Source organism: Ambystoma mexicanum, chromosome 1p (genome assembly GCF_040938575.1).
Source record: "Ambystoma mexicanum isolate Mex_15411 chromosome 1p, UKY_AmexF1_1, whole genome shotgun sequence".
NCBI classification, from domain to species: Eukaryota; Metazoa; Chordata; class Amphibia; order Caudata; family Ambystomatidae; genus Ambystoma; species Ambystoma mexicanum.
The window spans coordinates 157676280-157704237 of NC_090921.1; the positions used below are offsets into that span (position 1 = coordinate 157676280).

General features: G+C 44.7%; 1 protein-coding gene across 3 annotated transcripts in view; it reads left to right on the forward strand.

Moving 5' to 3' along the window:
• Positions 1–27958, forward strand: part of GPS2 (G protein pathway suppressor 2) — an 84058-nt gene that overhangs the window by 38995 nt on the left and 17105 nt on the right. For all 3 annotated transcript variants that reach the window (XM_069645757.1, XM_069645737.1, XM_069645747.1), the window contains 4 exons: positions 2654–2733; positions 25341–25420; positions 25778–25946; positions 26265–26351. In XM_069645757.1, coding sequence (XP_069501858.1) covers positions 2654–2733; positions 25341–25420; positions 25778–25946; positions 26265–26351 — 416 coding nt within the window. The remainder of the gene's footprint in view (positions 1–2653; positions 2734–25340; positions 25421–25777; positions 25947–26264; positions 26352–27958) is intronic.

Consider the following 27958-nt stretch of genomic DNA (forward strand, 5'->3'; position numbering starts at 1 on the left):
CTGTTACAATTGTGGAGAGCAGAGTTGAAATCAACGCTAAAAAAAGTAGCCACTGCAAGTCTCAAATGAGAAGAGCAAAGCTAAAGACACTGAGGTAAGTACCCAAAGTCAGACCAGTACCTCTAGTTTGAAGAAGAGTGGTCCAGCTGGATTCTGTCCTGTTGCAGTGATGCAGATCCTGGATTCCTGAGCCTCAGTCGTGGGGACAAGAGGACGGATGTCTGGAGGACTCCTGCGGCAGCAATTTGGAGGTCGTCGGCAGCTACGGGCTCTTTTCAGATCAGCAGCACTTCACGGTAAACCACACCACCGCAGATCTTGGATACTGGTTGGGCTTCCTTCACTCCTTGAGTCCTGCATTCTGGCGAGGTGACTCGAGCTCTGGTCGTCCTGCTTCTGGAGGGTCCTTGGACTCCTGGAGCTTCTGTCCGGATTGCAGACGTTGCACTCAACTACGTATTTCTCGTTCTCTGGCACTCTGTTCCTGCAGCAGCAAAGAGTACAGCCTGTCGGGGAGGATGGTCCAGTGGAATTCATCTCAGTTAGCTGGTCCCACTAACCCAAGGGAAGAAGTCATCCCTTCCGGAGCTTCTCTTGTCGATCAGAAAAAACGAGTTTCAGCACAGAAGCAGGGCTTCACCAGGCATTTCAAAGGTCCACGAGGATGCAGCAAGCTTTGTTCACGGTTTTGTCGGTTCTTTCCAGTGGTCAACTCTGCCTCTAGTACTGAAACCCTCTGCATTGTCCACATGGCCTTCTGGGTCCAAAATACCTTCAGCTATTCCTCTGCAAATACCTCCCCTCTCAAGCTCTTCCTCTAACTCCCTCAAGGTTAGTCGTTTTTCAAAGAAACAAGCTGGTGGTAGAGCTCTGTCTTCGGCTGGGGCCTCCCTCTGGAACAGCTTCCCTGCTACTCTAAAACCAGAACCACCTCCGGTTCTGAAAGCACCTCAAGACCTTCCTCTTTGCTTCTGCCTTTGCTCCCCCTCTCTCCTGCTGATCTACTCTCTCTTGGCATTGTTTACCTGGCCATCCTCAGTTCCCGTGGGCCCAGGTATCTGCTAACCCTGCCACCCTCCTGCACTGCCTCCTGGCCACCCCTTGCACTTGGGAACTGTATCTGTACCCATACAGTTCCCCCCCCCCCTCCACCCCCCCCCCCCCATTTTCTCCTTTTTCTGCACTTCTCAGATTTACCGAGTTCTGCTGCCGTAAACCCAGCACTTGCCACTTCCTGGCTGCACTACCACGGTTTACTGCCTCCATTATCCGTTTATTTGTATTTATTTATTTGTTCTCTTCCGCTCCACACTTTGCACTCTTCCCCCTTCCGTGCACTTTTCCCCTTTCCCTTTCCCATGCACTTGAGTGTTCTCAATGTCACTGGGCCTAGTAAGATCGTTTTTGTGTTCTCCCCTGTTCCCCTCCCTTGCCTTGTCGCGCTCTGAAACAATTTGGTATGAGCGCGATACAAATAAAATATCAGATCGCTTTTTAAGCAGGTGTCTCCCATTCATGCACAGCCTAGGGTATTACTCAAACAGCAGGGTGGCAGCCAGCCAGCCAATGAGGACTGGTTGCATTCAGGCATTCTGAGAGGCAAAGGACAGGGGAAGCTTCGGGAACATCCCTCGCTTCCTGCATTTCCAGACACACTGGAGCCAGGCAAAATGAACAAAGGGCCCAAATCTGGCTTGGCGCGCAGAGTAAAACCCCAGAAAGACCTCACAAACTGAAAATGGTGAAAAAAGAAGACGGGGGCCATTTTGACCAAATGGTCACCATTGGGTGCTATACTGCAGCTGAGGATTCAGCCTGCGGTAGAAAAGCACAATGGTAGGAAAATAGAACCACTGCCACCAGCCATTTAAAGCAGTGAGGGTAACATAATAACATGTTACATGAGAATGTAGGATAAGGGGCTACTAGGTAACCCCCAGCACTCAACATAAGATGGTGTGTGCTGGACCCACAAAGAGGAAAGTTAGGTATAGTCCATTTCACTTTACTATTCTACGGAACCGTAGTTCACACAAGAAAAGGTGTTTAAACCTTTTGAGAAATCTAAGGATTTCTCCGTGACCCTGCACTATAGTAGAATGCCTATGGAGTTTGCCAGACTCCAAAAACAAAGAAACTACATAATCCAAATCGGGTCAAAACACATCAGAGTGTGAGAAACGTGTCCCATTCACTCCAGGGTTAAAATTAAAAAGTCCTGAAGTCCAGCAAAATAGTTAGGGGTCTCTAAGGGTGAAGGGAATTAGCACAGAAATGAGAAATCTCCCTAACAGGAAGTTAATCCAAAAAGCATGTACTTCTCCCAATAATCAGTGCTGTCAAATAATGTGTTACTTTCCTGTAACGGCAGGCCTCAGCATTTTTAACTTTTGTAGATGAGCACCGTAAGCCACGCTCTTCTGTATTGTTTGCTAGAAAAGACTGAATGGGCTATTTAACTTTCTCAAAATATAGAATTGCTTTAAGACTAATTTAGCTAAAGGAACGCAATGTTAAAAATAGCATGCAAATGTATGAGTGATACAAACTCTGAAAACTAAATATAGAGGTAACTTTTTAGGGTCATTTATTCCACTTTTGTTGCTGTGACCTTAAACTTGGTTGTAACTGTTGCTTACCTTTTCTCTTTTAGTGACATGTCCACATTGACATCGGCTGCGTACCAGCAAAGTATGGCTGTGCACACAGGAACCCATCTTATTAACATGCAAGGTAAGTGGAGGAAGACGCTGTCTCTTGGCATGCAAGAGGTTGGGCTTAAAGTGTAAGTAACCAACTGTGACTCTTAAGGGTCCAATACCTGTAGATTAATGTAAAAACAAAGTAAAGCTTACATGTATTTAATTTGAATGCCAGAGAAATGTAGGTTAAAGATTAACACATTTTAGGATATGTAGTTTCAAGAACTGGCCAAGTAGGTATGAGTTGAGGGAAGTGATAGACATTGAGTCCAGTTGATGACAATGAACATAGCTAGAAGTTAAAAGTCCTAGCATTGCGTTCTTCAGTTTGTAATGTGTATGCGGCTGCATTCTCTGGTGCAGGCTGGGACTGGTTTATAGGGCAATGCCCGAACCCAAAAACAGAAAATGCTAGTGTGAGCCAGTTTTGAGTCAAAGTGGCCCACTTTTTGGGCTAATATGGGCCAGTTTGATGTGTAACTTCACTATGCGGCTAGTAGTTTTGACCATTGCAGCTGAATAAATATTCTTTAAATTGCACAATTTGCAACACATTTTATCAAAAAACTCCCCGTAGGGTGCTATTCAAATGGCCTGTCACAAAAGGAGTGAATTGCCATTTGTAGCTGTGATCTACGTTTTTATTGGTGCCCGATAATGTTTTGCCCCAGTCCTACCCTGCTCTGGTGCAGCGCTGCTGGTTTCTTTTCTTTCTGTCGCACGACATTCTACCCAAGATTGATTTGGTCAGTTGTTGGTTTTGAATAATCGCAATGTGATTGAATACAAAGGCTTAAGTTGTGTTTTTGAAAAACGTGTTCGTTTTTGGATGTTTTTTTTTCTTCTAACGATGTTCTGGAGTGGAGAGATGTAAGACCTCCTAAATGAGCCTTTTCACCAATCCTAGTCTCCTCCCTGTCAGCATCAGGCTTGCCCCCACCCTCCTACAATTCAGAAAATAACTCAAGACCTACTTCACCTCTTCACGAGTCTCTCCTAAATGCCAAGGCCATCACGTCGCCTCCACGCCACCTGGCTCGCTATACGCCATCCACCCTCCTCCTCCCTGCCACCCTGTACAGCTGTATCCTCCCCCCCCCCCACCCCTCTCTGTATATCTGTATTGTTGTATACCTCTGTAAACGGCTCTGTTGCTTCTCGAATTGTAGGTCGCGCTCAATAAATGCCATAATGATTCCCACTACCCATATCCACCATCCCCCTCCACTATTGATATGTTTTGAAAAACATTTTTGAATTCTGAAAATATTCTTTGGAAATGACTGGTGTGACTCAAAAGCCTTCTTCCACCTTCCTCCGATGAGGACTATGCTATTTACCAACTGAGGGTCCAGGGAAATGGTCACACTGAGGTACTTCTATTCTTCTTGAACCTGGGTGTGATTGTTTCCTAATAAATGTCAACATATATTGGTCTGTGTGCTTTTCTTCTGTAGGCTCTACCTTTTTTGCAGGGCCAAATATAGCTGGTTGTTTCGTGGTCGGTGTTGGGAAAGATTTCTCTTTACTGCACCTTTCCTTCCATTTTTAATGACCCCCCACCCCCAACATTTTTGCTTTTTATTTTTTTTATCTGACCTACTGTTGTGCAGTGAAGCTTCCAGCCTCATTACGCTGGCTTTTTGCTCATCTGTTATGGGGAACCTTACACGTCTTTCAGGCTGTCGGTGTTTCCCTTAGCCTGATACTGATGTTACTACTTTGGTTACTTTTGTATCACTCTTGTACCGTTTATCATTGTACCATGCATCTTACAATGCAGTACAATGGGGTGCACTTTTGTCTTTGCCCTATACTAACACTCGGAGGATTTTTGGTTACTCTGTGTGCTAAATGGACAAGCTGGTGCAGCAGTGACTTACCGCGTTTGGCTACTACCCTTGGCTAATGACCAAACATGGCCATGCCACAAGGTTTTTTTGCTTGTCTTATGGCCATCTCGTCTTTTAGCCGTCATCCTGGCCTGTGAGGCCAAGAAAATCCTTATATAAACGTCCAGTGCCCAGGAAAGCAGTGGCTTTTGGCGGGCTACTGGAGGGCTATGTGCGTTTGCTGGCAGGATGTGGGCTGGGACTTTCTGGTGACAATCCACAAAGTGGTTTCAGTGTGTGAGTAATGTGCATCATTGTTCCCGCCAGTGGTCCTGATTGGACCACTGCTCGGGTGTGTTCTAGGGCAAGTTCTACTATTGGCTAGTGGGAGTTTCTGCTCTTGGCTTTTGGGATAAAAAGATGTTTGGTAAGATTTTCATAGCAATGATAAATCTTCCTGACCTGTGTCAACCCCAGAACCTTTTGATTTTACTGGTGGATTATTTTTCCTTATACCTCACAGAATCTATTTTTATTTTTCCTTTTTGCACACTCACAGAATATTTTACTCTTTTTACGGGTGTCCTTTTTAAGACTCTCCATGGTGTCTTTTAAAGGTTATCCTCTTTGACAACTTTTTGGCAATACGTTCTTATTGTTGCTGGGTTGCCCTAAGGGCTGCCCTTCTAACTTTCTCTGGCTAACCTTGTGAGTGGAGAACTGCTAGGGAGAATTATAATTGCTTTGCTAATTCGCTTCAACCTTAGAGACCCACCAGCTCTTTTTGCCGGACTTTAGGATTGAGTGAGCCCTTTTTCTCACTCACGCGTGTGTTTTCATCTGATTTGGATTATCTATTTTCTTTGTTTTTGAGGTCTGACTATATATAGGCATCTACTTTTTGTATGGTGACACATTGCGCCCTCATTGCAGTGTCGCAGAGAAATCCTTTAGATTTCTCATAAGGTTTAAATGCCTTTTCCTGGGTGAACTACAGAGAAATTGACTTTATTTATCTTTTTTCTCTTTGTAGGTCCAGCACACACCATCTTAAGTGGAGTGCTGGCGGGTTACTTAGTAGCCTCTTTTCTTGCTTACGCGTGTAACATTTTTTATGTTACACTCACGACTTTAAATGGCTGGTGGCAGTGGTTTAATTTTCCTACCATTGTGCTTTTCTACCAAAGGCTGAATCCTCGGCTGTAGTATAGCACCCATGGGTGACCATTGTGTCAAAATGGCCCGGTCTTCTTTTTTTGCCATTTCTTATTTGTGAGGTCTTTCTTGGGTTTACTCTGTGCGCCAAACCTGGTTTAAGCCCTTTGTTCGTTCTGCCTTTGGCGGGCTTCAGTACTGAAACCTTACTCTGGCTCTAGTGTGTCTGCAAGGGAAGGAAGTGAGGGAGGTGCCCGAAACTCCCCTGTCATTTGTCTCCATGGTTACCTGAATGCACCCATTCCTGATTGTCCTGCTGACTGTTATTGCAGGACAGCCACCCTGCTGTGAGTGACAGCTAGGCTGTGCATGAATGGAAGAAACCAGCTTAAAAGGCGAGGCTTCTTGGCCTGAAGATAGTCGACCACCGGGAAGAACAACCCGACGACGAAACCATGAACAAAGCTTGCTGCATCCTCTTGTACCGTAGAACTGCCCAGGGAAGCCCTGCTGCTCCTTTTTCTGATCATCGACAAGAAAAGCCCCGGAAAGGAGGACTTATTCCCTTGGGTTAGTGGGACCAACCCCGAGACTAACCTTGCTGGAAGACCTTCCCCCCCCGACTGGCTGTACTTCTTTACTACTGCAGGATCCGAGTGCCAGGGGTCGAGAAATCCATAGTCTAGTGAAACGTCTGTAAGCCATCCAAATTCTCCAGGAGTCTCCCGAAGCAGAACAACCCTAGTTTGAGTCACCTCACCAGAGTGCAGGACTCTAGTGAAGGAAGCCCAACCAGTTTAAGATCTGTGGTGGTGCTGTTTACCGAGTGCTGAAACCACGAAGTGCCGCTGATCTGAAAAGAGCCTGTAGCTGCTGCCGACCATAGAATTGCTGTCTCGGGAGTCTCCAGACGTCCTCCCTCTTGTGTCCAGGAACACAGGAGCTGCATCATTGCATCCAGAAAGGAGTCAGCTGGACCTTCCTCTAACCAAATGTACTGTTCTGACTTTGGGGTACTTACCTCATTGTCTGTATCTTAATCTCCTCAGTTGAGACTTGCAGTAGCTGCTTTTCTAGAGTTGATCGCAGCTCTAACTTTCATAAGTGTAACCGCGTGTGACCCTACCGTGATTTATATTCAGCAAACTCTCTAACTTTGCAAGACCTTTACTACGTAAGAAGTGCCTCAGCTCCGTAGACTTTGCTCCAATGGACTTGGGCTGTCCTGGCTCACTGCAGACTCTTATATTCCATTGACTTTGATTCGTACGGTCCCTCATAGGTGATGAATTGGTTTTAAACTAATATTGCTGGGACAGTTTTTATCTAGACTTCATTGGAAGATTAAAAGTGCTTGCATGCTTTGAGAACCTGTTTAACCTTTTTCCTTCCTCTATCCTTTCCTTTCTGCCAACCTCAGAATCTACCAAAGTATACAAGTGATATATAAATGCCATTACTGTCCTAGTTAGTGAAGTCACCTTGTGGTGTAGGAAGTGTGTATGAAGCATCTCTAAAGAGTATCTACTCGCTTTGTATTGATTCTGGAAAAGTATTTTGAAGTGTTTTTATTGTTGCACATTCCCCTTTTAAAGACTGCTCATTTAAAAATAACAAATAAATATTTTAACTAAAAACCTTGAGTGCAAGTGTTTATTTGGATACTTGCATTGGCAGATTTCCTTGCTACAGCTCTACAGCTCACTTGCCCCTCTTGAGATCAGTCTGGCTGCTCAGTCACACTGCCAACTTGGTTAGTACAGACCTAGACCTATGGGTGGGTTACCTAATACCAAGAGGACAAGGGTTGTGTAGTCTCCCACGGTTACTACATCAATTCTTGCCTAACAACCCTTTTGGCACCCATGGCCGGAGATAACTGTAGTGATGGACGCCTCACTCACTGGGTGGGGAGTCCACGCCAATGATCTGACAATCCGCGGTCGTTGATCTCCATCGGAGTGCAAACTACACATCAATCGTTTTGACCTTAGGGCAATCAGACTTGCACTGAAGGTTTTTATGCCCTCTGTACAGGGAAAGAATGTCTGTGTTGGGGAGAATTCTAATTTCTGTGCTAATTCCCTTCGACCTTGGAGACCCCCAGCTCTTTTGATGGACTTTATAGGACTTTACATTTTTCCCCTGGAGTGAGTGAGCCCTTTTTCTCACACTTTTTCGACTGGATTTGGATTGTGTTTTTACTGTTTTGGAGTCTGACAAACTCAATAGGCATCTACGTTTTGTATAGTGACACACAGCACCTTCAGTGTAGTGTTCCAGAGAAATCCTTTACATTTCGCGTAAGGTTTAAATACCTTTTTCTTGTGTGAACTACCATTCCCAAGAATAGTAAAGTGAAATTGAGTTTACTTGCCTTTTTCTCTTTGTAGGTCCAGAAAACACCATCTTAAGTGGAGTGCTAGGAGGCGTTGCCTAGTAGCCCCTTATCCTACATTTGCATGTAACATTTTTATGTTACCCTCACTACATTAAATGGCTGGTTGGCAGTGGTTTAATGTTTCCTAGCTTTGTGCTTTTCTATCCAAGGCTGAACCCTCAGCTGCAGTACAGCACCCATGGGTGACCATTTTGTCAAAATGTCCCCTGTCTTCTTCTTTTCCCCTTTTTCCCCTTTTGTGAGGTCTTTCTTGGGTTTTAGTCTGTGCGTTGAGACAGATTTGAGCCCTTTGTTTGGCAGGCTTCAACCCAGATGCCCACATCTGGCTCGAGTTTGTATAGAAGGACAGGATGTGAGGGAGGGTCCCGAAAACTCCCGTCCTTTGTCTCTGGGAATGCCTGAATGCAAAAAGTCCTGAATGGCTGGCTGGCGGTCCTATCATGACAGCCACCCTGCTGTGTGATAGACAGCCTAGGCTGTCCATGAAGGGGAGAAACATGCTTAAAAGGTGAATGTTTTGGGGACTATAGGCAGAGTCCACCACTCGGAGAAACAGCAGACGAAGAAAACGTGAACGAAGCTTGCTGCATCTTCCTGCAACTTTGAATTGCCCAGTGAAGCCCTGCTAAAACTCCGTTTTCATTTCTACAGAGCAGCTCCGGAAGGGACAACTTCTTCCCTTGGGTTAGTGGGACTAACTATAACCCCGATACGAACTCCACTGGACCTTCTTCCCTGACTGGGTGTACTTCGTTGCTGTAAGAACTGAATGCCAGGGGTTGAGTAATCTATAGTCGAGTGAAACGTCTGATGTGGTAATGAATCTGGCTAGAAGCTCCAGGAGTCTCCCAAGGACCCTCCAGAAGCAGGACGACCAGATCCGAGTCCACTCACCAGAGTGCAGGACCCAAGGAGTGAAGGAAGCCCAACTGGTATCGGGGATCCGCGACTGTGCTGTTTGCTAAGTACAGAAACCGCGAAGTGCAGCTGAAGCGAAAAGAGCCTGTAACTGCCGCAGGAGCCCTCCATACGTCCTCCCTCTTGTCCCCATGGCTCAGGCACACCAGGTCTGCACCGCTGTAACAAGACAGAATCCAGCTGGACCACTCTTCTTCAAACCAGAGGTACTGTTTAGGCTTGGGGTGCTTGCCTTATTGCCTTTTAGTGCTACCTTTCTCCGTTGGAATTGCATTTACTTACTTTTAGAGTTGAGTCCAACTCTTTGCCTCACAACCTTAACAGCTTTTGCAAGACTGTTTCTGATCTAAGAAGTGCCTCCGCTCTATAGACTGTATTCCAATTGACTTTGGCTGTCCTGGCTCCCAGAAGACTCTTATTATCCATTGACTTTGATATTGTTTGTCACTCATAGGTGGTAACTTCTTGTACACCCTTTCTGCTGGGAAAGGCTTGTCTAGATGTCATTGGAAGATGTAGTTGTCCTCACATTTACTGAGAATCTATTTAGCCTTTTCCTTCCTTAAACCTTTCCTTTCTGCAACCTCAGAATCAGCAAAGTATAACTAGTGATATATAAATACCATTACTGTCTTTGTGATTGAAGTCACCTCAGGATGTTGGAATTGTGTAAGAAGCATATCCAAATATTATCCACTAACTTATTTTGATTCTGAAAAGTCATTTTAAAGTATATTTTCCTTGTTACATGAATTGGCTTTTTAAATAATGCTCATTTCAAAATTGATGTTAATTAAATAACTATTTATAACTTAAACCTTGAGTGTAAGTTGGCTACTTGTATTTATGTATTTCATTAGTACAGCTCACATTTACCCCTCTTGAGAAAAAGGTGGGTTTACTTAATACCAAGCAGATACGTGTTGTGTAGTCCCACACAGTGTGACTGCATCAATTCTTACCGAACACTGGTGGCTGGCTGTGGGATTGGTGTAGAGTGGTTAAATTGACTATTTGTTGTACGTGTGCCCAACTAAACCAGCCACAAGGCTAAGCGTCACCAAAAAAGTTAGGCAATTGTAACATGCCAAATATGGGTAACTTTAATGAGCCAGTCCTGACTTGCCTGAAAGTAGAACTGAAAAATATGTGTAAAACTAGGGGTCTGATCTGAAAAGAAAAAAAAAATGTGTATTGATTGTAAGCTTGTTAAATCTCCAAAGCTTGGGTAGCAGGCCTGTAACACCTACTAACCATAATGTGGAAGGTAATAATGAGGATGTTAGTTTGGAGTCAAACTCCAATCAGTAAGAAGAGTCAGAGGAGTCTCCAGAAGGAGCCACCTTCTTCCACAGCCTGCTGCTGTAAATCGGTGCCTTCCCATTGTGACCCCACAAGGTTCAAATCTACACCCAGACTATATTTCACTTGAGGGACTAAGATTAGAGTTCCAGAAACTGGATGTCCAAGATGAAACTAAGATGAAAGTGAAATGCAGCATGGAATGGAAATGAGAAAGATGTCCCTTGATTCTGCTTACCTTCAGGATCTTCTAGGTCTACTAGTCCCAAGAGGCCTCGCCTGCCTAAAGAAGCAGTGAGTATGTATGAACCTAAACCTGAGGTGTTGGATTGGCTGGGTACAATACACCTATGGCCTTCAAGGAATAGGGGGGAATGATTTTATTCCATGGCTCATTTCTAGGCTCCACCTGAATGACTGTGATGTTGTTATGGAGTTGGGTGCCAGTGATGGAAAGGATTTAGGAGCCCATTAAGCTGGTATTAATGGCCAGATTTGGGAAGACTCCTCCCCAGTACCTTAAGAGGTTTAGGACCCTCAAAAAGACTGATGGTACCCCTTAGGCTACCTGGGTATGTGAATGTTTGAAAAACTTAGATGGTTGGGTTAAGGTGTACAGAGTGCACACATTTGATGGCATTAGACCTTTTTTCTTGAATCTATTTTGATGCCTGCTCTCCTAAACTGAGACGGCACTTGGCTGATGTTAGGCAAGATTGTATGCAGTACCCTTTGGGTGCACTACAACAACCCTGACCACCTAGCAATAGGACCCCAACCTTTGGTGTAAGTCTGAACTACACAGGTTGGTAGTGTGGCTGACCAGCCAGGCTTATCTCAAGAGGGGTCAATGTGAGCAGTAATGCTGTGACACAGAGTTTCACAGTAACAGTTATTCAAATAAACTCTTACACTCAAGGTTTCTTGATAAAACAATTATTAATTTATTTCACAGTCGGTTGTATAAGGCCTTCTTCAGATGGGAGCAATATATGTAACACTTATAATACACTTCAAAACACACTCTGTTTCTCTAAATCAGATGATACCCATTGGGCCTGGCACACAGACACTTCCTACACTGACTTAAATAGCTAGGACACAGTGGACATTGACTGCACCGAGAACCAAAATGCCCCGACGCAGAAATGGACGCCGAGACAGAGCAAGACCATGGACACGGATACACAAAACCAACTACCCCCAGTAGAAGCGGCCTCAAATGCAGTAAACATCCTGCCTAACACCATTATCACCAGAACAAACCACGTAAGAGAAAAATCCTTATCTTGCATAATACCTCGCGACAACCCCAGAGCCTCGATACTTCAATGGCACTGAAATCTCAAGACAGCAAAGAATCCCCCCAAACACATGGAAGAAAACCAGGAGCACCCAATAAGAGTGGGGATGACTCCAACCCCATACATCACAAGAACAGGAGGGCACCATCGATACCCACAACATACCAAACAAGACGACAAGGCCCTGGTATTCAACAACCCAACCATCAACCTAACAGACCGATTCAATGAGGAAGAAGCCATCGCTGATCTTCAACCAATTGGCATCACCAGAGAAGCACAATTGAACAGCCATGCTATCAATCTAGTGGACCGCTTCAATGAAGAAGCCGTCGCTGTTCATCCAATCAACATCAATACAGAAGCACCACAACTGAACAACTACAAACCAAAACGAGAAACAACCACTAAACAAAACCATAAAACTGTACCCAAAAAAAGCACTGTAATTTAATCAACACAAGGTCCATGTCCAAACATTCGATCGAAATATATGACAGCCTATCTGACGGAGCTATCAACATTTATTTTTGGAACTGGAACATGGCTAGACAACTAAAAGACCACCTTCAACTGCCTGCCTGAAAACTTCAAATGCGTCCAAGCAAACAGAGAAACCAAAAGGGGGGAAGCGGGGTGGCAATTCTCGATGAGGAACACCTGGCTATCAAACTGGAAGACCAATTAAACATTGATACATTTCCTTAATACTAGGCCTATCAGTAAATCCCAAAATATACCTGAAATTCATACTGATATACAGATCACCAACCTTTGATGCAACCTTCGTAGATGCCTTCACGGAAGCAATCCCCATCCTAGCCATCAAGCATAATCATCTGATCATCCTCTGAGATTTCAACATCTGGATGAAGAAACCACAACCACACAAATCTTTAATCGCCCATCTAGCAGCAATGAATCTACAACAGCTAGTCAAAGTAGCATCCAACTCGGCAGGGCATACACTTGACACAATCTTCGCCAATAAAGAATTCATTACCACAGCCCCCCCAATTCAAATATTCTGGAGCGACCACCTCATCATCCCATTCATAATCACAATGGCCCCTCCAATCACAATGGCCACGCCAATTAACAAGCAACAAGACAAACCACCGATCACCATGAAAAGAAACTGGAGAACCATCAAAAACTCCAACCTAACTGCACTCCTGGAACTCGGCAAACCACAAACTATACAAGAAGCTGACCTGGACAAAAAAGTAGCCCTGCTCCAAACCTGGATCGTAACAACCATAGACGACATAGCAAAGAAAAACCTTTCACTCATTCATGTAAAAGAACAATGGCAAAATGGTACACCTCACTATTCAGCACCATGAAAAGAAAAAAAAAAACAAGAACTAGAATGGAGGATCAAAACCAACACTGCAAATCAACTGAACTTTCAGCAACATATCCGCTCATACAAAAAGGAAATAAAAAAAAAAAGCTAAGGGGAAACTCTATGACAACCGAATCTTCAAAGCACCAAACACCCAAAAAGAACTCTTCAAAATCATAAATGAAATAAAAAATCCACCGGGCTGCAATAACATGCCAATACCATCGACGAAACTATGCAATGACCTAGCAGACCACTTCAAAATCATTACCATCCAACAAACCATACAAAGCAGACCACGCGATCAAACTACAGACACCTCCTATCCTCACGAGGAACATCCGAACAAACTACAAAGCTTCCCCGAAATATCAGTGGAGACTTTCGTCAAACTGATAATCGAAGCAACAAATCGGGTTCTCCCAAGAACCCCTGCGTCCCGGACATGAATGTCCTCAACCTTTCAATCTCAACAGGTAAAGTGCCACACTCCTTCAAATCAGCATACATCAGGCCGCTAATCAAAGATACAGCAGGAAACGTAGAAGACCTCCAACTACAGACCCATCTCCAACAACCCATACATACCTAAACTGCTCAAAACGTACATATACAAAACAACCCAAGAATTCATAGAAGAGCACTGCCTACTAGACCAGGCACACGTTGGCTTCAGACCAATGAGAGGAATGGAATCAGCTCTCCTCTCAATATGGAACGACCTAAAATCAAACGCAGAGTCAGACAATAGTACTGCCTTGATACTTCTAGACCTATCCGCAGCATTCGACACAGACAACCATGACATCCTCATAACGAGATTAGAAAGACTGGGAATAACAGACACCGCCCTACTATGGATGAAAATCCTTCCTAAAAAAAATAGTCCAACCTTAGAGACTCCACATGCGGAGTGCCACAAGGATCGTCTTTCTCCCCGCTATTATCCAATATCTACCTATCTCTATTAATCAAAAACAGTTAAGCCTACATCAATGCTCAGATCAAGCAACGACATCCGCTTGAACCGAAACCCTACAACAAAAGAAAACTCGGAGGATCCTCTTTCTCTCACCAGGCACAGAAAACATGGAACGACTTACCAAAGAATATATACGGAACACAAGAAACCACATACTATTCAGGAAACTGCTCCAATTCTGGCTCTTCACTGCGTAACTAGACCACCCGTAGCTAAAACAATGATGAATGAAGATACCGATCCCGGTTCCCACCAAGCAATCGACTACAAACCGAATCTAAGGAAGACACTCCACGACATACCAAACCACATAATGCGAGATAGGCATGCGCGGAGGGCACTAAAAACTGAATACATAGGCAAACCAAGACAGAAGCACTTGGACGATTCATCAATAACATCCTGGCCCTGTACCACAACCAAGCTCCAACAGACCTATTTCACATAGATAGCAAGGGAATAGGGGCCACCCAACCCCCAGCTCCGATACCTGAGGAGGAGAATAGACACACCCAATCACATTATACAAAGTTCATTAGAACACAGCAGAGAGTGCACCACGCTAACACCCACAACAGTTAGACGGTCAAGAAAGAATTTTAGCAACTAACCCCACCCATAGTAATAAAAATGTAATCGAACAAGATGTGCCATAACCAGGATTCTCACCCCACTAACCCTACCTTTAAATCTCTGCATTCCTAACTCACCCGGAAATTCACACAACCAACTCTCGCCCAGCGAACCGCACGCACTTTACCACACCGCATCAACCACACATAAACAGCACACAAGGTCTTGCCCTGTCCAATACTAGTGCATGGTGTATATCAAACTGAAGCCGCCAACAGCACACCACCTTTCTCACTTTCCTACTCCCTCTTATCCTGACTAACCCTACCCTGCCTGCCTTCTTGTTTACAGATCCACCAGAGCAGCTGGGGACCAACTCAGTTGGTGACGGTGCACGAAATAAATACCTTTTAACATTTAACATCACTGGTACATTCAGAGCAATACTGAGTTTGGTGTAAAAGATAGAAGTGAGGAATAAAACAAACGTTAACAAATAATTCGCAAACTGGTAAGTACTTTTGAAACCTTTCAATGTAGACTAAAATTAACCCTTTCCTGGGGGAAAGGGCCACAGCACAAATTCGGAGGTAAAGCAGAGTCAATGAGGGATCCAGGACAACCAATGTTAATTGCACAATGTCTAGGGGAGCTAAAGATCTTCTTTGCAGGTAGGTTAAAAAGTCTTGCACAATGTTTTTAGTAAAGTTTGTACAAGATGGAACACTTGAAGGGCCACAAGCTGGGAGGCTTGTGAGGGGCAGATCTATAGCAACTCTGCAAGGTACCAAAGACGGGAGCAAGCGAGGCTACACAACAATAGGTAAGTTCTCTTAGACTTTAAGAAATGGTTCCAGCTGGCTTCTGTTCCTGTACAGCTCTTCAGATCCTGTTGTTCCTGGGCCTCGGTCATGGGGACAAGAGGGAGGACATCTGGGGACTCCTGCTCTGCAATGGAAAGGTCAGCAGCAATGAGCAAACTTCGATTTGGCGGTCCTTCAGTGTTTCAGCTCCTCACGTCTGTCAGCAAATGGCAACATCGCGGTTTTCGGATACCACTCTGGACTTTCCTCCCATCTGGGCTCCAGCACTTTGTTGAGGTGGCTCAGGCCTGGTCAGTCCTGCTTCAGGGAAGTCCAGAGGATCTTCCTGGCGCTCGGGTCTGACTTAAAAGCAACGCACGCAATCTAGTGTTCCTTTCCCATGCACTTCGGTTCCAGCAGCAGCAGTGGAAAGTACATCCAGCTCAGAGAGGATGTCCAGATGGGCTTACTTTGGAGTTGATTGAAAAACTCAAGGGGAGAAGTCGTCCTTGCAGGGCTTCTGTAGTCGAGGCGAATTTGGAGCTTCAACACAGCAGCAGGGCTTCACCGGGCAAACCAACGGTCCAGGAGTTGCAGCAGTCGTCTCTTCCAAGTTCTTATTCAGATTCCTTCGTCCAGTGGTCGACTCTGCCTTCCAAGCCAAAAAGCAACTCCTTTTATTCAGGTTTCTCCCATTCATTCCAGCCTAGCTATCGGTTACACAGCAGGGTGTCTGTCCTTGCCAGACAACCAGCCGGCCAATCACCTTTTGGGTGCATTTCTGTAACCAAGGGGATTAAGCACAGAGTTTCGGGCACATCCCTCACTTACTGCCCCTGCCACACATACTGGAGCCAGAGGCGGGCTTCACTCGTGAATCCTGCCAAAGACAAAACGACCAAAGGGACCAAACCTGGTTTGGCGCGTAGAGTAAATCTCAAGAAGGACCTTTCCAACAAGAAATGGCGAAAAAGGAAGACTGGGCCATTTTGACAAAACGGGCACCCATGGGTGCTTTACTGCAGCTGCGAACGCAGCCCGCGGTAAAAACGCACAATGGTAGTAAAAAGTAAACCACTGCCACTAGCCATTAATTGTCAAAAGGGTACCATATAAATGTTACATGAGAAACTAGACAAAGGGGATACTAAGTAACCCCTCCAGCACCCTATTGTAAGATAGTGTGTGCTGGGTCTAGAAAGTTACAAAATGTAAGTAAAGTCAATTTCACTTGACTGTTCTTGGAAACAGTACTTTCACCAAGAGAAGGTATTTTAACTTTAGGGAAATCTAAGAGACTTCCCTTTGCCACTGCACTGACGGTGCTGTGTGTCACAATGCAAAGATGATGCCTATGGAGTTTGTCAGACTCCAAAGTAAAAAAAAAAAGAGTCCAAATCGCAATAAAAATACATGAGAGGGTGAGAAAAAGGGCTCACTCTCTCCAGGTTAGAAATTAAGTCTTAAAGTCCAGCAAAAGAACTGGGCGTCTCCAAGGTAGAAGGGGAATTAGCAGATTTCTGAGAATTCTCCCTAACAGCTGACCTAAAGGAAATTGATCCTAAAAAGCTAGCACAAGCTGCTGATTTATGGGTAGCATACAGGGCCACTCCTAGACTCTTGGGCAACTCACAAGAAGGAATAGGGGGAAGCGGCACAAGAAAGAGGGTAACGAGAATTCTAATTCCCACCATCTAAAAGAGGGCCACAAACATAACAAGGGTACATTCCATGGGAAACCTGGTGGGGTCTAGTGAACCCTCTGGCACCAAACCAGAGCGAGGTCAACAGAAACCCCCATTCCAGAGAACATTTGGGAAGTGTTTTGTATGTGGGTCTGTAGACCATTTGAAAGCGGATCCCAGATGTAACCTTCAGGGGTCCACACTGCCTCCTTATCCTTCATCCCTGAGGGAGAAGCACAAATGGCAAGTGCACTCTTTCAATTACTGGCTGAAGACCCAATTGGAGTTCAAGCCAGTGTACCTTTAGTGTTCCTGGGTCTGTGGGAACAGAATGTCGATGATTATAACTCCATTCCAGATAACACCAAAGAAAATTATAAGGACAGTGTCCTTGTAAATTATCAGGAGACCCCTGCCATCGGAGATACTTGGGCAAGCATTACAGTGGTTGTTGAAAGATTTTTTTCAAACCTGAGAATGTAGCTAAGGCACCCAAAGGTCCCACTAAACATGCAGTAGGCTCTATCTTAATGGTTCATATTCTGCCAGCTCTCATCCAGTGCAATAACATGACTGTTAGGATCCACGTTGGTGTATAGAATGAAGTGCCAGGGAGAGTCCTGTTGGGAAAGTAGTGTCGGTACCCCCGGGCCTCCAAGCAAAAAGAAGCAGGAGCAAACAAGATTGGCCAGAGAGGCAACCATAAGAGAATCTCATTTTGAGGTTAAGGAGATGTCCAATACCTCCAGTCCACAGGAAGGCCTCCCTTCAACTTCCAAGAAAAGAACCGAGACAAAGGAGAAATCCAAGGGGGAGGAGGGGGGGGTAAAAGAAAGGTCTGAAACCTGTACATAGGACAAGGACCTACCTGGGAGGACTGTCCTAGGTCACCCCAGTGACCCCTTCCCCAGCTGATGTGTAGTGGGATGACCAACCAAATTAGGTTTGTTTATTGAGTTTATATAGCGCTTTATTCCAAAGTGCTTTACAGTATAACAGTACAAAAGAAGAAGCATATTTACAAACCGGTGGAACAGTACATAGAACAATTTACTTAAAAGAGGGGGGGTCTGGGGGGGGGAGAGGTAGGGAAGGAGAGTTGGGGGGTGGAGAAGGGCTTTCAGGGAGGAGCAGAAAGATGAGTAGGTGGGGAGGAGCGGATGGGGAGAGGTAGGGAGATCCAGTGGAGGGGGGCCAAGAGTTGGAAGGAGCGGAAGCGTGAGGAGGCACAAGGTGCTGGGGGTACAGTGAGAAGGTATAGATCAGCCGAGCGGAGAGGAGGGGGGAAAGATAGGGGGGGGGGGCAAGGTCATGGAGAGATTTGTAGACAAGGCAGAGGAATTGGAATTTCAATTGAGAGGAAAGGGAGCCAGCCGAGTTGGGAGAGTGAGGTAGAGATAGTCTCGAGGGCCGAGGAGACAGAGTACGGATAGAGGAGTGGTAGATGGATTTCAGGGGAGTCAGGTGAGAGATAGGGAGGCCAAAGAGGAGAGAGTAGCAGTAGAAGAGACGGGAGAAAATAAGGGAGGGAGATTAGGAGTTTAGAAGCGTGAAAGGTGAGGGAGGGGCGGATCCTGCGGATGTTGAAGAGGTGGTGATGACAGGTATGAGAGGTTAGAGACATGTGAGTGGAGAAGGAAAGAGAGTAGTCCATATGGAGGCCGAAGTTGCAGGCATGGGTCGAGACGGGGAGATTGGAAGGGAAATTCTGTGGAATCAGCTACTGGTGACACTGAGCTGGAACAAAACCTTCCCTGCATTGGAGATCTGGATCCTAGAGACCATCCAGAGCTGCAAACCTTACTTGCAGAAGGTGGACACTCTAGGGCAGACCTCAACAGAGGACAAAGTGTCCCTCTCTAGAAGGTCTGCGCGGGCAGACGGCTTCCCAGCTGCAAGGGCAAGACCCAGGGAAGCATAGGCTTTACTGGGAGGATGGCCCCCTCTACAGTGAACCTACTGAGTCTACCCCAGGGGACTACAGGAGACTGGTTGGGCCCCTGGAGTGAGTCAAAAGTTCCTACAGTTAGCACATCAGATCCCTTTGGCTGGTCACTTGAGTTTCAAGAGGACCAAAGAGAGGCCATCTCTGTAATTCTACTGGCCCAAAATGGGGGCTGATGTAGGAGCCGCCACACTTGTCAGACTTCTGGCAAGAGTGGATCCAAAAATGTGGCACCTTTTTAGTGCCCCTACCTGTGGGAGTCCCTTTTGTGAGGTTGGGGATTGACATTGTTGGTCCCCCTAGACCCTCCAACTTCCTCAGGCATGAATTGCTTTTTTAAAGAACGCTTATTTAAAAATTGATAATTAAATAACTGTTTAACTAAAACCGTGGCTACTTATTTGCACAGCTCACATCTACCCCTCTTGAGATAGGCCTGGATGCTCAGTCATGCTACCACCTGTGTAGTACAGACCTATACCAAAAGGTGTGTTACCTAATACCAAACAGATGTGTTGTGTAGTCCCACACAGTGCGACTGCATCAATTCTTTCCTAACAGACAGATAACACAGTGGCCATGTACTACTTCAACAAGAGAGGTGGTGTAGGGTCACTACCACTGTGCAGAGAGGCAATGCAGCTCTGGTACTGGGCAATTCAGGAAGGAATCTCTCCATCTGCGGTTCACCTAGCTGGAGAGGAGAACACGGCGTTGGACACTCTGAGCAGGTCAAGCACAGTCTTCCACGAGTGGGAACTAGCTCAGGTGGTCCTTCAAGAGTTCTTCACCTTTTGGGACCTGTTCGTGGAAGACTGTCCATTTACACCTGTGTGCGCGTTTCCTCCAGTTTGTCATTCCTCACGTGATCATGATGTTGAGAACGTTCGGGAAACGCATGATCCTAATTGCCCCGGATTGCGCCAGTAGGACGTGGTACCTTCTGGACATGTCCATCTGCCCTCCAATGCGTCTTCCACTAATGGAGGACCTTCTCTTGGGAGAGGAATATTGGGTTCTCCATCTAGAGGTCAAGACACTCCGCCTTCACAGATGGTTTCTGAAAGGCTGAAATACAAGGATATATACAGATGATATACTTTTTGCAACAATTTAAAATACTCCCAGATACATGTATTACTCTCTGCCAACCAAATATGATTGGACAAAACCGCTTCAAAGAAATTCAATCTTTCCCCATTTCTTCCTTTTTTATTGGTCAGGCTGATCTTCAGATCCTATTCAAAACACTCCTTCTTTGGATTTGTTGTAGTAGGTCCTGCCGTTGGTGAATGGTTTAAACAGTATTGAAAAACCAAGATTTTAGGTCAGTTATTGCTAATTATGGTTGCACATGGTCTCGCTGACGTGTTTGGTATAGTTTTTCTGAAGTCCATCTAAGGGCTTAGTAAAACCATTCAACGGACACAGTACAAGACTCCACTCTTAGTATAAGGGTGTACCATCCGAGGAAATGGTAGCGCAGACCGAGCAGCCATGCTTATCGTAGAGGGAGAGATGACTATAGGAAAGTACATAGACCCTGTAGTATAGCAAGGATTCAATAGAAACACTTCTAAAAATGAAAGATTTATTAGAAATACAAATAGGCCAAGTTAAGCCATGGGTTAAGTACTGGTCATAGTCATAAATGCATTAATAAAAACAGAACACAATGCTTTAAGGTACACAGACCAAAGCATGAACCTTCAGAATACTTAACGGTAATTCTAGGGAGGTCGGAACTTATCATACACATTTTGTATAGGTCAGACCTAAGGGCTGGAAGGGGTTTTGCAGCAGGGATCACGGGTAAGACTCCAGGGAAGAGTTTCTAAGCGGTTGGATGCAGCTCTGTGGTTTTGGTGCTCTTTCTGAGTGACTATCGCTGGTCGGATTCTCATCACTTGCAAGGACCAGCACTCTGGTGAGAGGACTTTTATATTTTTTTAATTACTCTATTATCTTCTTTGGAGGTCCAGCAGGATGCCACTAAAGTTTCAGTTCAATTTGAAAGACGATGCACTGCACGTTGGCTCAGGGTATTGGGGTATTGCAGACACGCAAGGTCAGAGCACGACATGGGATGGCTCAAAATGCAGGTCTTCTTGAGTCTAGTGGATCTCACCATGCTCTGGGTCGTTGTTTTTGAAGTCCCCAGTTCATTTGAAAGGAAGGGTAATGCAGGCTCTGGTTACACAGTAGGCTCTCCGTTTGCTGGAAATAATCTGAGCTGCGGTTTCTTCATCTTCCTCTTCGGCTTCAGGTCCAGTGGTCGACTAACTCTTCAGCTTCCAGGATCAGTCTTTTATGCAGGACCCCAGCCATTCAAACTTGGGGAGGGGCAGTGGTAGCCTCCCAGTTTGAACTGGATTCTAGCAGACAGGCTGGAAGACATAAAGCTGCAAAGTTTTGGACTCCTAACAGGCTTCCTGGCTTCAGAGGCACTCTGGTGACTGGGCGGGCTTGGCTGAGGTTTCCCGCCGAAGATAAAATTGACACATGGAAAGGAACAAGAAAGGAAAAGTAACTCTAAAATGGTGAAAAAAGAGACTGGGCCGTTTTGGTAAAATGAGCACTCATTGAAACGGACGCAGTAAAGGTGTACCGAATTTGTAAAAAAGTTCACTGCCACCAGCCATTAAAGGTAAGCTTGTCCCTGTAACAAAAATGTTAGAATGAGAAAGGAGATGCATTGTACCTCCCCATCACTCCACATAAGGTGGGGTGTGCTGGTCTCACCTAAATAAAGTTTAGAGAGGATAACATATTCTTGGGAACTGTAGTTCTCAAGGATAGCCCGAGAAAATTAAAGGGGGAGCATGTAACAATAAAAAGGTACATATTAAAAGTTGTCAAAAGGAATTCAATTAAAAAGACACTATGGCGAGTCTTAAAAGTGGCACCCATAAAGAGTAAAAGGTTTGTGAGTGTGGTGAAAGGTTGCCAATAACTTGGGTATAGGGAAAAAGAATCCACAGTAAAGCAAAATGTTCTGGGGTGCTCACATGAGGTAGATTTAGCACCAATGTTAAAATCTTACCTAACATTTATATTAAGGTACATGTATGTTTTAACATTTGGTAGATTCGATACTTAATCTTTCATGCACGCATGCAAGCTAATATTGTATCCGTTCTGAACAAAATGTAAACTGTGCTCCGTCCGCCTCTTCCCGGTCATCAATATGGCGATTGCAACTTGAATGATGGGACCCTTCCTAGCCACCCCAACAAATGCTGTATCATCGTGAGAAGGCCCAAAGCTCTTCAGTGCCATGTTCTAAAGGAGGGCAATCTTTGGTTTTCAATTTATCAGCAAAATGTGGTTTCCTCTACTGGCTTTCCTGGCAACACCACGCCCACCCTTTCCAAAATCTACTCGCAACACCCTCTTAGCCATTGCTAGTCTTCTTTGAGAATCCTTTGCCTATACCACTTCCTCCCAAACTCCCCACCCAGTGTTGCTATGTGCTCAACTGATGCTGGTGGGAGGATAGATATGCCCTCTTTAGTCATTTGCGTGTGTACGTTTCCGAAATAAAGCTCTTTTGATGGCATAAGTGCCATTAAAATGTGTTACTTATTCAGGTGTTTTGCAGAGTTCTGCATGTCTCCTTGCAGCTGCTTCGTTTTGCTTCCTTACATATTGATTGGGTTGTCAAGGTTGGATTCATCTTGATTAGTCGCTATGATCGACAGATGTTATTTCATCTGGTCTTGAAAGGGAGCGACCAGCGGAGGGTTGCACCTCTGCCTGCACCCTGCCAGTAGGTCAACATATGTGGGTTGGACCAGGGACTCTGCAGCTAGGCAAGTGCTGAACTCCAATAAGATTCAAGGACATTGTTGGAGGGATTTATTTCTTGTCCTTTGCGCTCTGTATCACTGATCATTGTGGTTGGAGGGTGGCCTTTTGGGTTTAATGATTAAGAAGGTTGGTTTTTGTTGTTTGTACATCTTTATGGGCTCTTATTGTCTTATTTTGCCTCCTAGATTCCTGATTTTCCTGGCTTGTGTGCCCAGTTATGCTACTGGACTGGCCCCGGCTCCTGTTTGGCTGGTCATGTTAACTTGCACTTTTCGTGTTGGGTGGGTGGGCGAGATGAGTTTGGGAGATTTTTATTTTTTATGTTTTTATTTTGTTCTTATTTTAATTTGTTCTTGCCCAAGTTGGTGCATTTTTGCCACTGGCATGCTGTATTGTGAATGTTCTGACAGAGAAAATTCCATTCCACCTGGGTCCACAGCAGCTGGCACCGTGTTTAACTCACCGATCCGTCTACAAGGCTCTTGTGTGTTGGAAGGGTCATTTGAGTGCTGGATGTGCCATCCAACCCACTCAACCCACTCTTCCTGCTGCCAAAAACCCAGGCGGGTAAGAGAAAAGGAGAACATTTGCAATACTCCAATCTGAACACATGAGTTCTATTGACTAATCAAACCAGCCCCTAGTGCTTGTGTTTGTGGGAATCCTGAGCTGAATAAAATGGACAAAGGAGTTTACTAGCACTGTACCAAGGTAGCTTGCTGATTAAACAAACCAGAATAATTTTGGGGGATGTTTTCATATATTTTGCAGGCAATAAATAGTGTCTACACCAGGCAGTATTCCACTGTAATTGCATGGATGTATACCTAATTGTTGCCAAGTGTTTAGCAAACTGTGGTTCCGTAAGCCTCGTCATTTCTTTGAAATACTCTGTTAAGAGGATGATTCCACTGTGGTCCGCAATACGCTAGTAGTTCAGAATAGTTTCACAGCCGATTACCATTATGGAAGCTCTAGAAGTCCAGAATAGTCGAGAATTAGGCGAGATTTCCAAGGAATTTGGGGCAATATAGTAAAAAGGGGATATGTGGTATTTACAACTATCGAAAAAATTTACTATTGGGAACATTCGATCTTTTACCTATTTTCTAGTGAATGAAACCTTTGCATTCCCATCTATCTCCTTTGCAATATATGCAAGATATCTGTAAGCATTGTGGTCAACCTCCTTTGTGTGAGCTACTTTAAAATGTAGGAGAGGCCGTGACATCAGAGGTTGGGAAGTGTGCTCTGCAGATCAATGTTCTAAGCAAACGGCCAAAGAAAAGGTGTCTTTCTTTTACTTTACACATACTACTTTACTGATATGCTAAACCTGCCCCACCAATACATAGTGCCAGACATAAGAGTGTTGGTAGTACCAGAAGTAATAGTGCTGCTGTTAGTACTAGCAATAGTAGTTCCTCCAGTAGTAATAGCACTGCTATGAATAGCAGTAATATAGCTGCTAATCTCAGAAGTATTATATCTAGTATCAATAGAGCTATTACCAGTACTATGTATGATGGGTAGTAGCAGCAGTACTAACACCATCTGTTGTAACTGTGCTACTAAGTGTTAGTACTGAAATATTAGAAGCACTAATACAAGTAGCAAGACTGCTAGACTGCTAGTACTACTATATCTATATAGTAGTAACCATATTACTGATAGTAATACTACTTGAACAGTTTCCAGTAAGGGTCCTCATAGTAGTACTACTCCATCTACTCATAGTAGTGTTACCACTACCATTGATAATGGTTCTGCTATTGTGGCAGTGCTATTACTACAAATGGCATTTTCATTTCCCATTAGTAAACGTATCCGCAAGATTCGTACTGCGAACCGCATTGGAATCTGTACTACTATCAGTAATAGGAGTTGTTTTGGCAGTAGTACCTGTTGTAGTACTTGTAGTGTTGGTGGTGGTAGTACTAGCAGCGGTAGTAACTTGGGCAGGACCTTTAAATCCATTTCTCCTCTTGTCACTTACTCTTTTGGGCTTGAAAAACAGCTCACAAAACAGATGGCTGCCATAAGAAGAAAACTGCTTCCAAAAACATTAAAAATTGACGGGAATGTTGTTGTTTTCACTGGAAAATGGGCATAAGGAAAAACCTCTGAGGACATTTCTGGTTGCTTCCATACAAAGCCGTTATGTACTTTTTATAAAGCTCTGATGAAGCCAACTACAACAGAAAAATCAAAACCAACTCGGATGTTGAAAGCACTTGGGGGCGGGGGGGCATTGGGGGAAGTCGAGGTGGAACCGATTTTGCTCGACTATTTACTAGAAAATGAGGACACCAGCTTTCCAAACCTAGTGATCCCTATCTGGGTGTAATGACAATATTCGTAAGAAAGAGACGTCTTCAAGTTTTCTTAGCAATCACATAATGGACCTGTATTTGCATGTTGAAGTGGTGTTATTTAAATTTCTTTAGTGGGTGTGCCAAATTATTGGTTGGATGGCAACGGTGGGCGTTTTGAGAGAAGCAATGTTGTTTGCAGGGACATAACTGAAAGGTGGAGGTTTGATTTTCTGACCACTCGTTGACCATATTCTAATTTCAACAGGTAGCCCTGGGGGACACAACCGACCAACCACACTCATGGCAGATCGAGCTAAACAGATGTTCGGATCACAAGTGATGGCGGTAACTACCTCACTACCAAGTATCTCCCAAAACAAGGCACTTCTAGCACATTGCTTCTTGCCAGCCTGTTCTTCACCATGCAGCTCTACTACATACTTGCACCAACATGAGTTCTATCATAATGTATTCTGTTGTGTGTCAGAATCTATATTCTCCTGCAGAGCGAGCAAGGTTTGGAATTGTTTAGCATCTTATAAGTTTGTATATTTTGAAGAATTACTTCAGCTTGATGCTGGTCCTGTTTCCCTTTGTACGACTTGTGCTTTCTTTTAACTCTTGAGTCTTTCATGGGTTTGTTTCAGTTGTGTTTAATGAATTTTCATATTTGTGTTCTTTATTTTTCTTTCTTCCTTTCAGTCTCGTCACTATCCGGGGCAGCCCGGATTCGCCCCAGGCACACCAGAGCACGGCCAATACACATCCAGTCAGTCCAGTCACAGTCCTTATGCGGTTAGCCAATCTCCACATGGTTTTGGGCCAGGTCAGGCTGTGCCGGTGAGCTACGCCGGGGGTCAACCGATTCGAGGTAACTGTCTGGGTCCTGGGTGCATTTGTGGGGTGGGGTGGGCAGTAATAGTACAATATGCCTTATTTTCGTTTTTATTAAGTTGGAAGGTTTTTCTAATGACTTTATAATATGAAACTCATTTTTGTATATACATGTATGTATTTATGTTGCTAAAGGTTATGTTTAACCAATGCATTTAATTAATGAAAGAAAAAACAATGTGCTATGATTTTTGTGACCGATTTTGAATAGAGGCACAGGTCATGAACCAATAAATTAAAAGCTACTGGGGAAGTAGAAATTATCGTAAACAAACTGGTTTTGATTTCTAAATAGGACCGTCTGCGTTCCAAGCCATGCAGTATCTGTCTCACCAACCTCAGGCCTACAGCGTCCATGGACACTTTCCAACCGCACAGACAGGTGTGTATTTGACTGTGTATCCTCTTTAGGTTTTCAGCCTCCCTACCTCTTTCTTTGTTCTCCTTGCTGGGTGCTGCTGCCCCACCTCTCCAACTGTGTGCCTTCCTGCGTTCTGTAAATGACTTTCTTTATGGTCCGCTTAGCATATCTTCCTTTTTTTTGTTTGTTTGTTTTGTAATCCCATATTTTCCGTTCCAAGTATTGCAACTTATTTGCCGAACTTAACTATGATCGACTGGGCGCTACATTAAGTGTATGTGCTACCAGATCTCTACCGCTGGTGCAATAACCCACTTCAAGGTGTCTTAAAAGGCTGCTGTAGTGTTCCTCTGTTTGCCGTTGGCAGTGTGGCTTGACGCTATACATTTGTTGGGGGTCGGGGGAAGATGCAGCGCACCAAGGTGTCAGACTTGTCAAAATTAGAATGAGAAACTGCAAGTGAAATCCGAGCGACCCTTGCTCTTGATGCTCGGCTCATTCCTGGGAGGTGAGCTGCGCTGCTTTTGGGTGCCTTTGAGCGCCTTTGTTGTATTGGTCGCTGGTGAGCTGAGGGAGAGGGGAGCATTACTGGTGGCTGGTGCAGCGGCTCATTAGGTGTTGCACTTTCCAGTAGCTATTTGGGGGGCACAGCAGTTTTTTTTTTACATCAGCTCCTCCTTTGTTTCAGTCGATCCATACTGCACTGTTCATTGAGCCCGAGTTACACTGACCCACAGGTCTAGCCAATTCAGTAGTATGTTAAGAGTTGTTAGTAACCACACTGGGCCGTGAGCAGTGACTGTTGGCATCAATTGTTAAATAAGGCGGAGAGTGGCGCAAGAGTGGTGGATGTTCTTTGTAGATCCAGAATTGCTTGTCGCACGCTGATAATGTTGACATGTGTATTGCCGTAGAACTGATCGCTGGTGAGTGGGCTGTTGCTCCCTGCCTATCCTTGATTATGTACCCAAATAGGGTGAGGAAATATGGTTTGCGCTGCACTCTCTCGCGTGCGGGTAAGTAAGCTCGGAACTCCCTGGTGGGAGATATCCATGCGAATGGGGTACCGTGCCCCAAAAAAGATAAACAGGACGGCAGCTTAGCCGTACAAAGTGAAATAACTGGATATTATAGGGTACACTCACACGTTGAGATTCCTGTCCTGCCTAACTCTGATAATATTGAAACGACTGAGAAAGTAGTGGCGTCCTCACCTTGCATTGACAATAATTCACTACTAAACCTATGTTTAGGTCTTCGGAGGTAATTGCTGGGCTAGTTATTGGAACTTTGAATTCCTCAACTGATTAAAACAATATAATCGGTACTGTTTCAGTTCTGTGCGAATTCCCTCCAACCTTAGAGACCTCAGTACTTTTGCGGACTCTGGATTCTATTTGATTTTAACCTTTTGATTTTAACCTGAGTGAGTGGAACATTTTGCCACTCGCTCATGCGTTTTTGTTCTGACTGGGATTTTTTATTCTTACTGTTTAATGGAGTCTGACAAACTCTATAGGCATTCACTTTTCATATAGTGACACACAGCACCCTCTGTGCAGTGTCATTGAGGAGTCCCTTGGACACTGTTTTAAGTACATTTTCTTGTGAGAACTACAGTTCCCAAG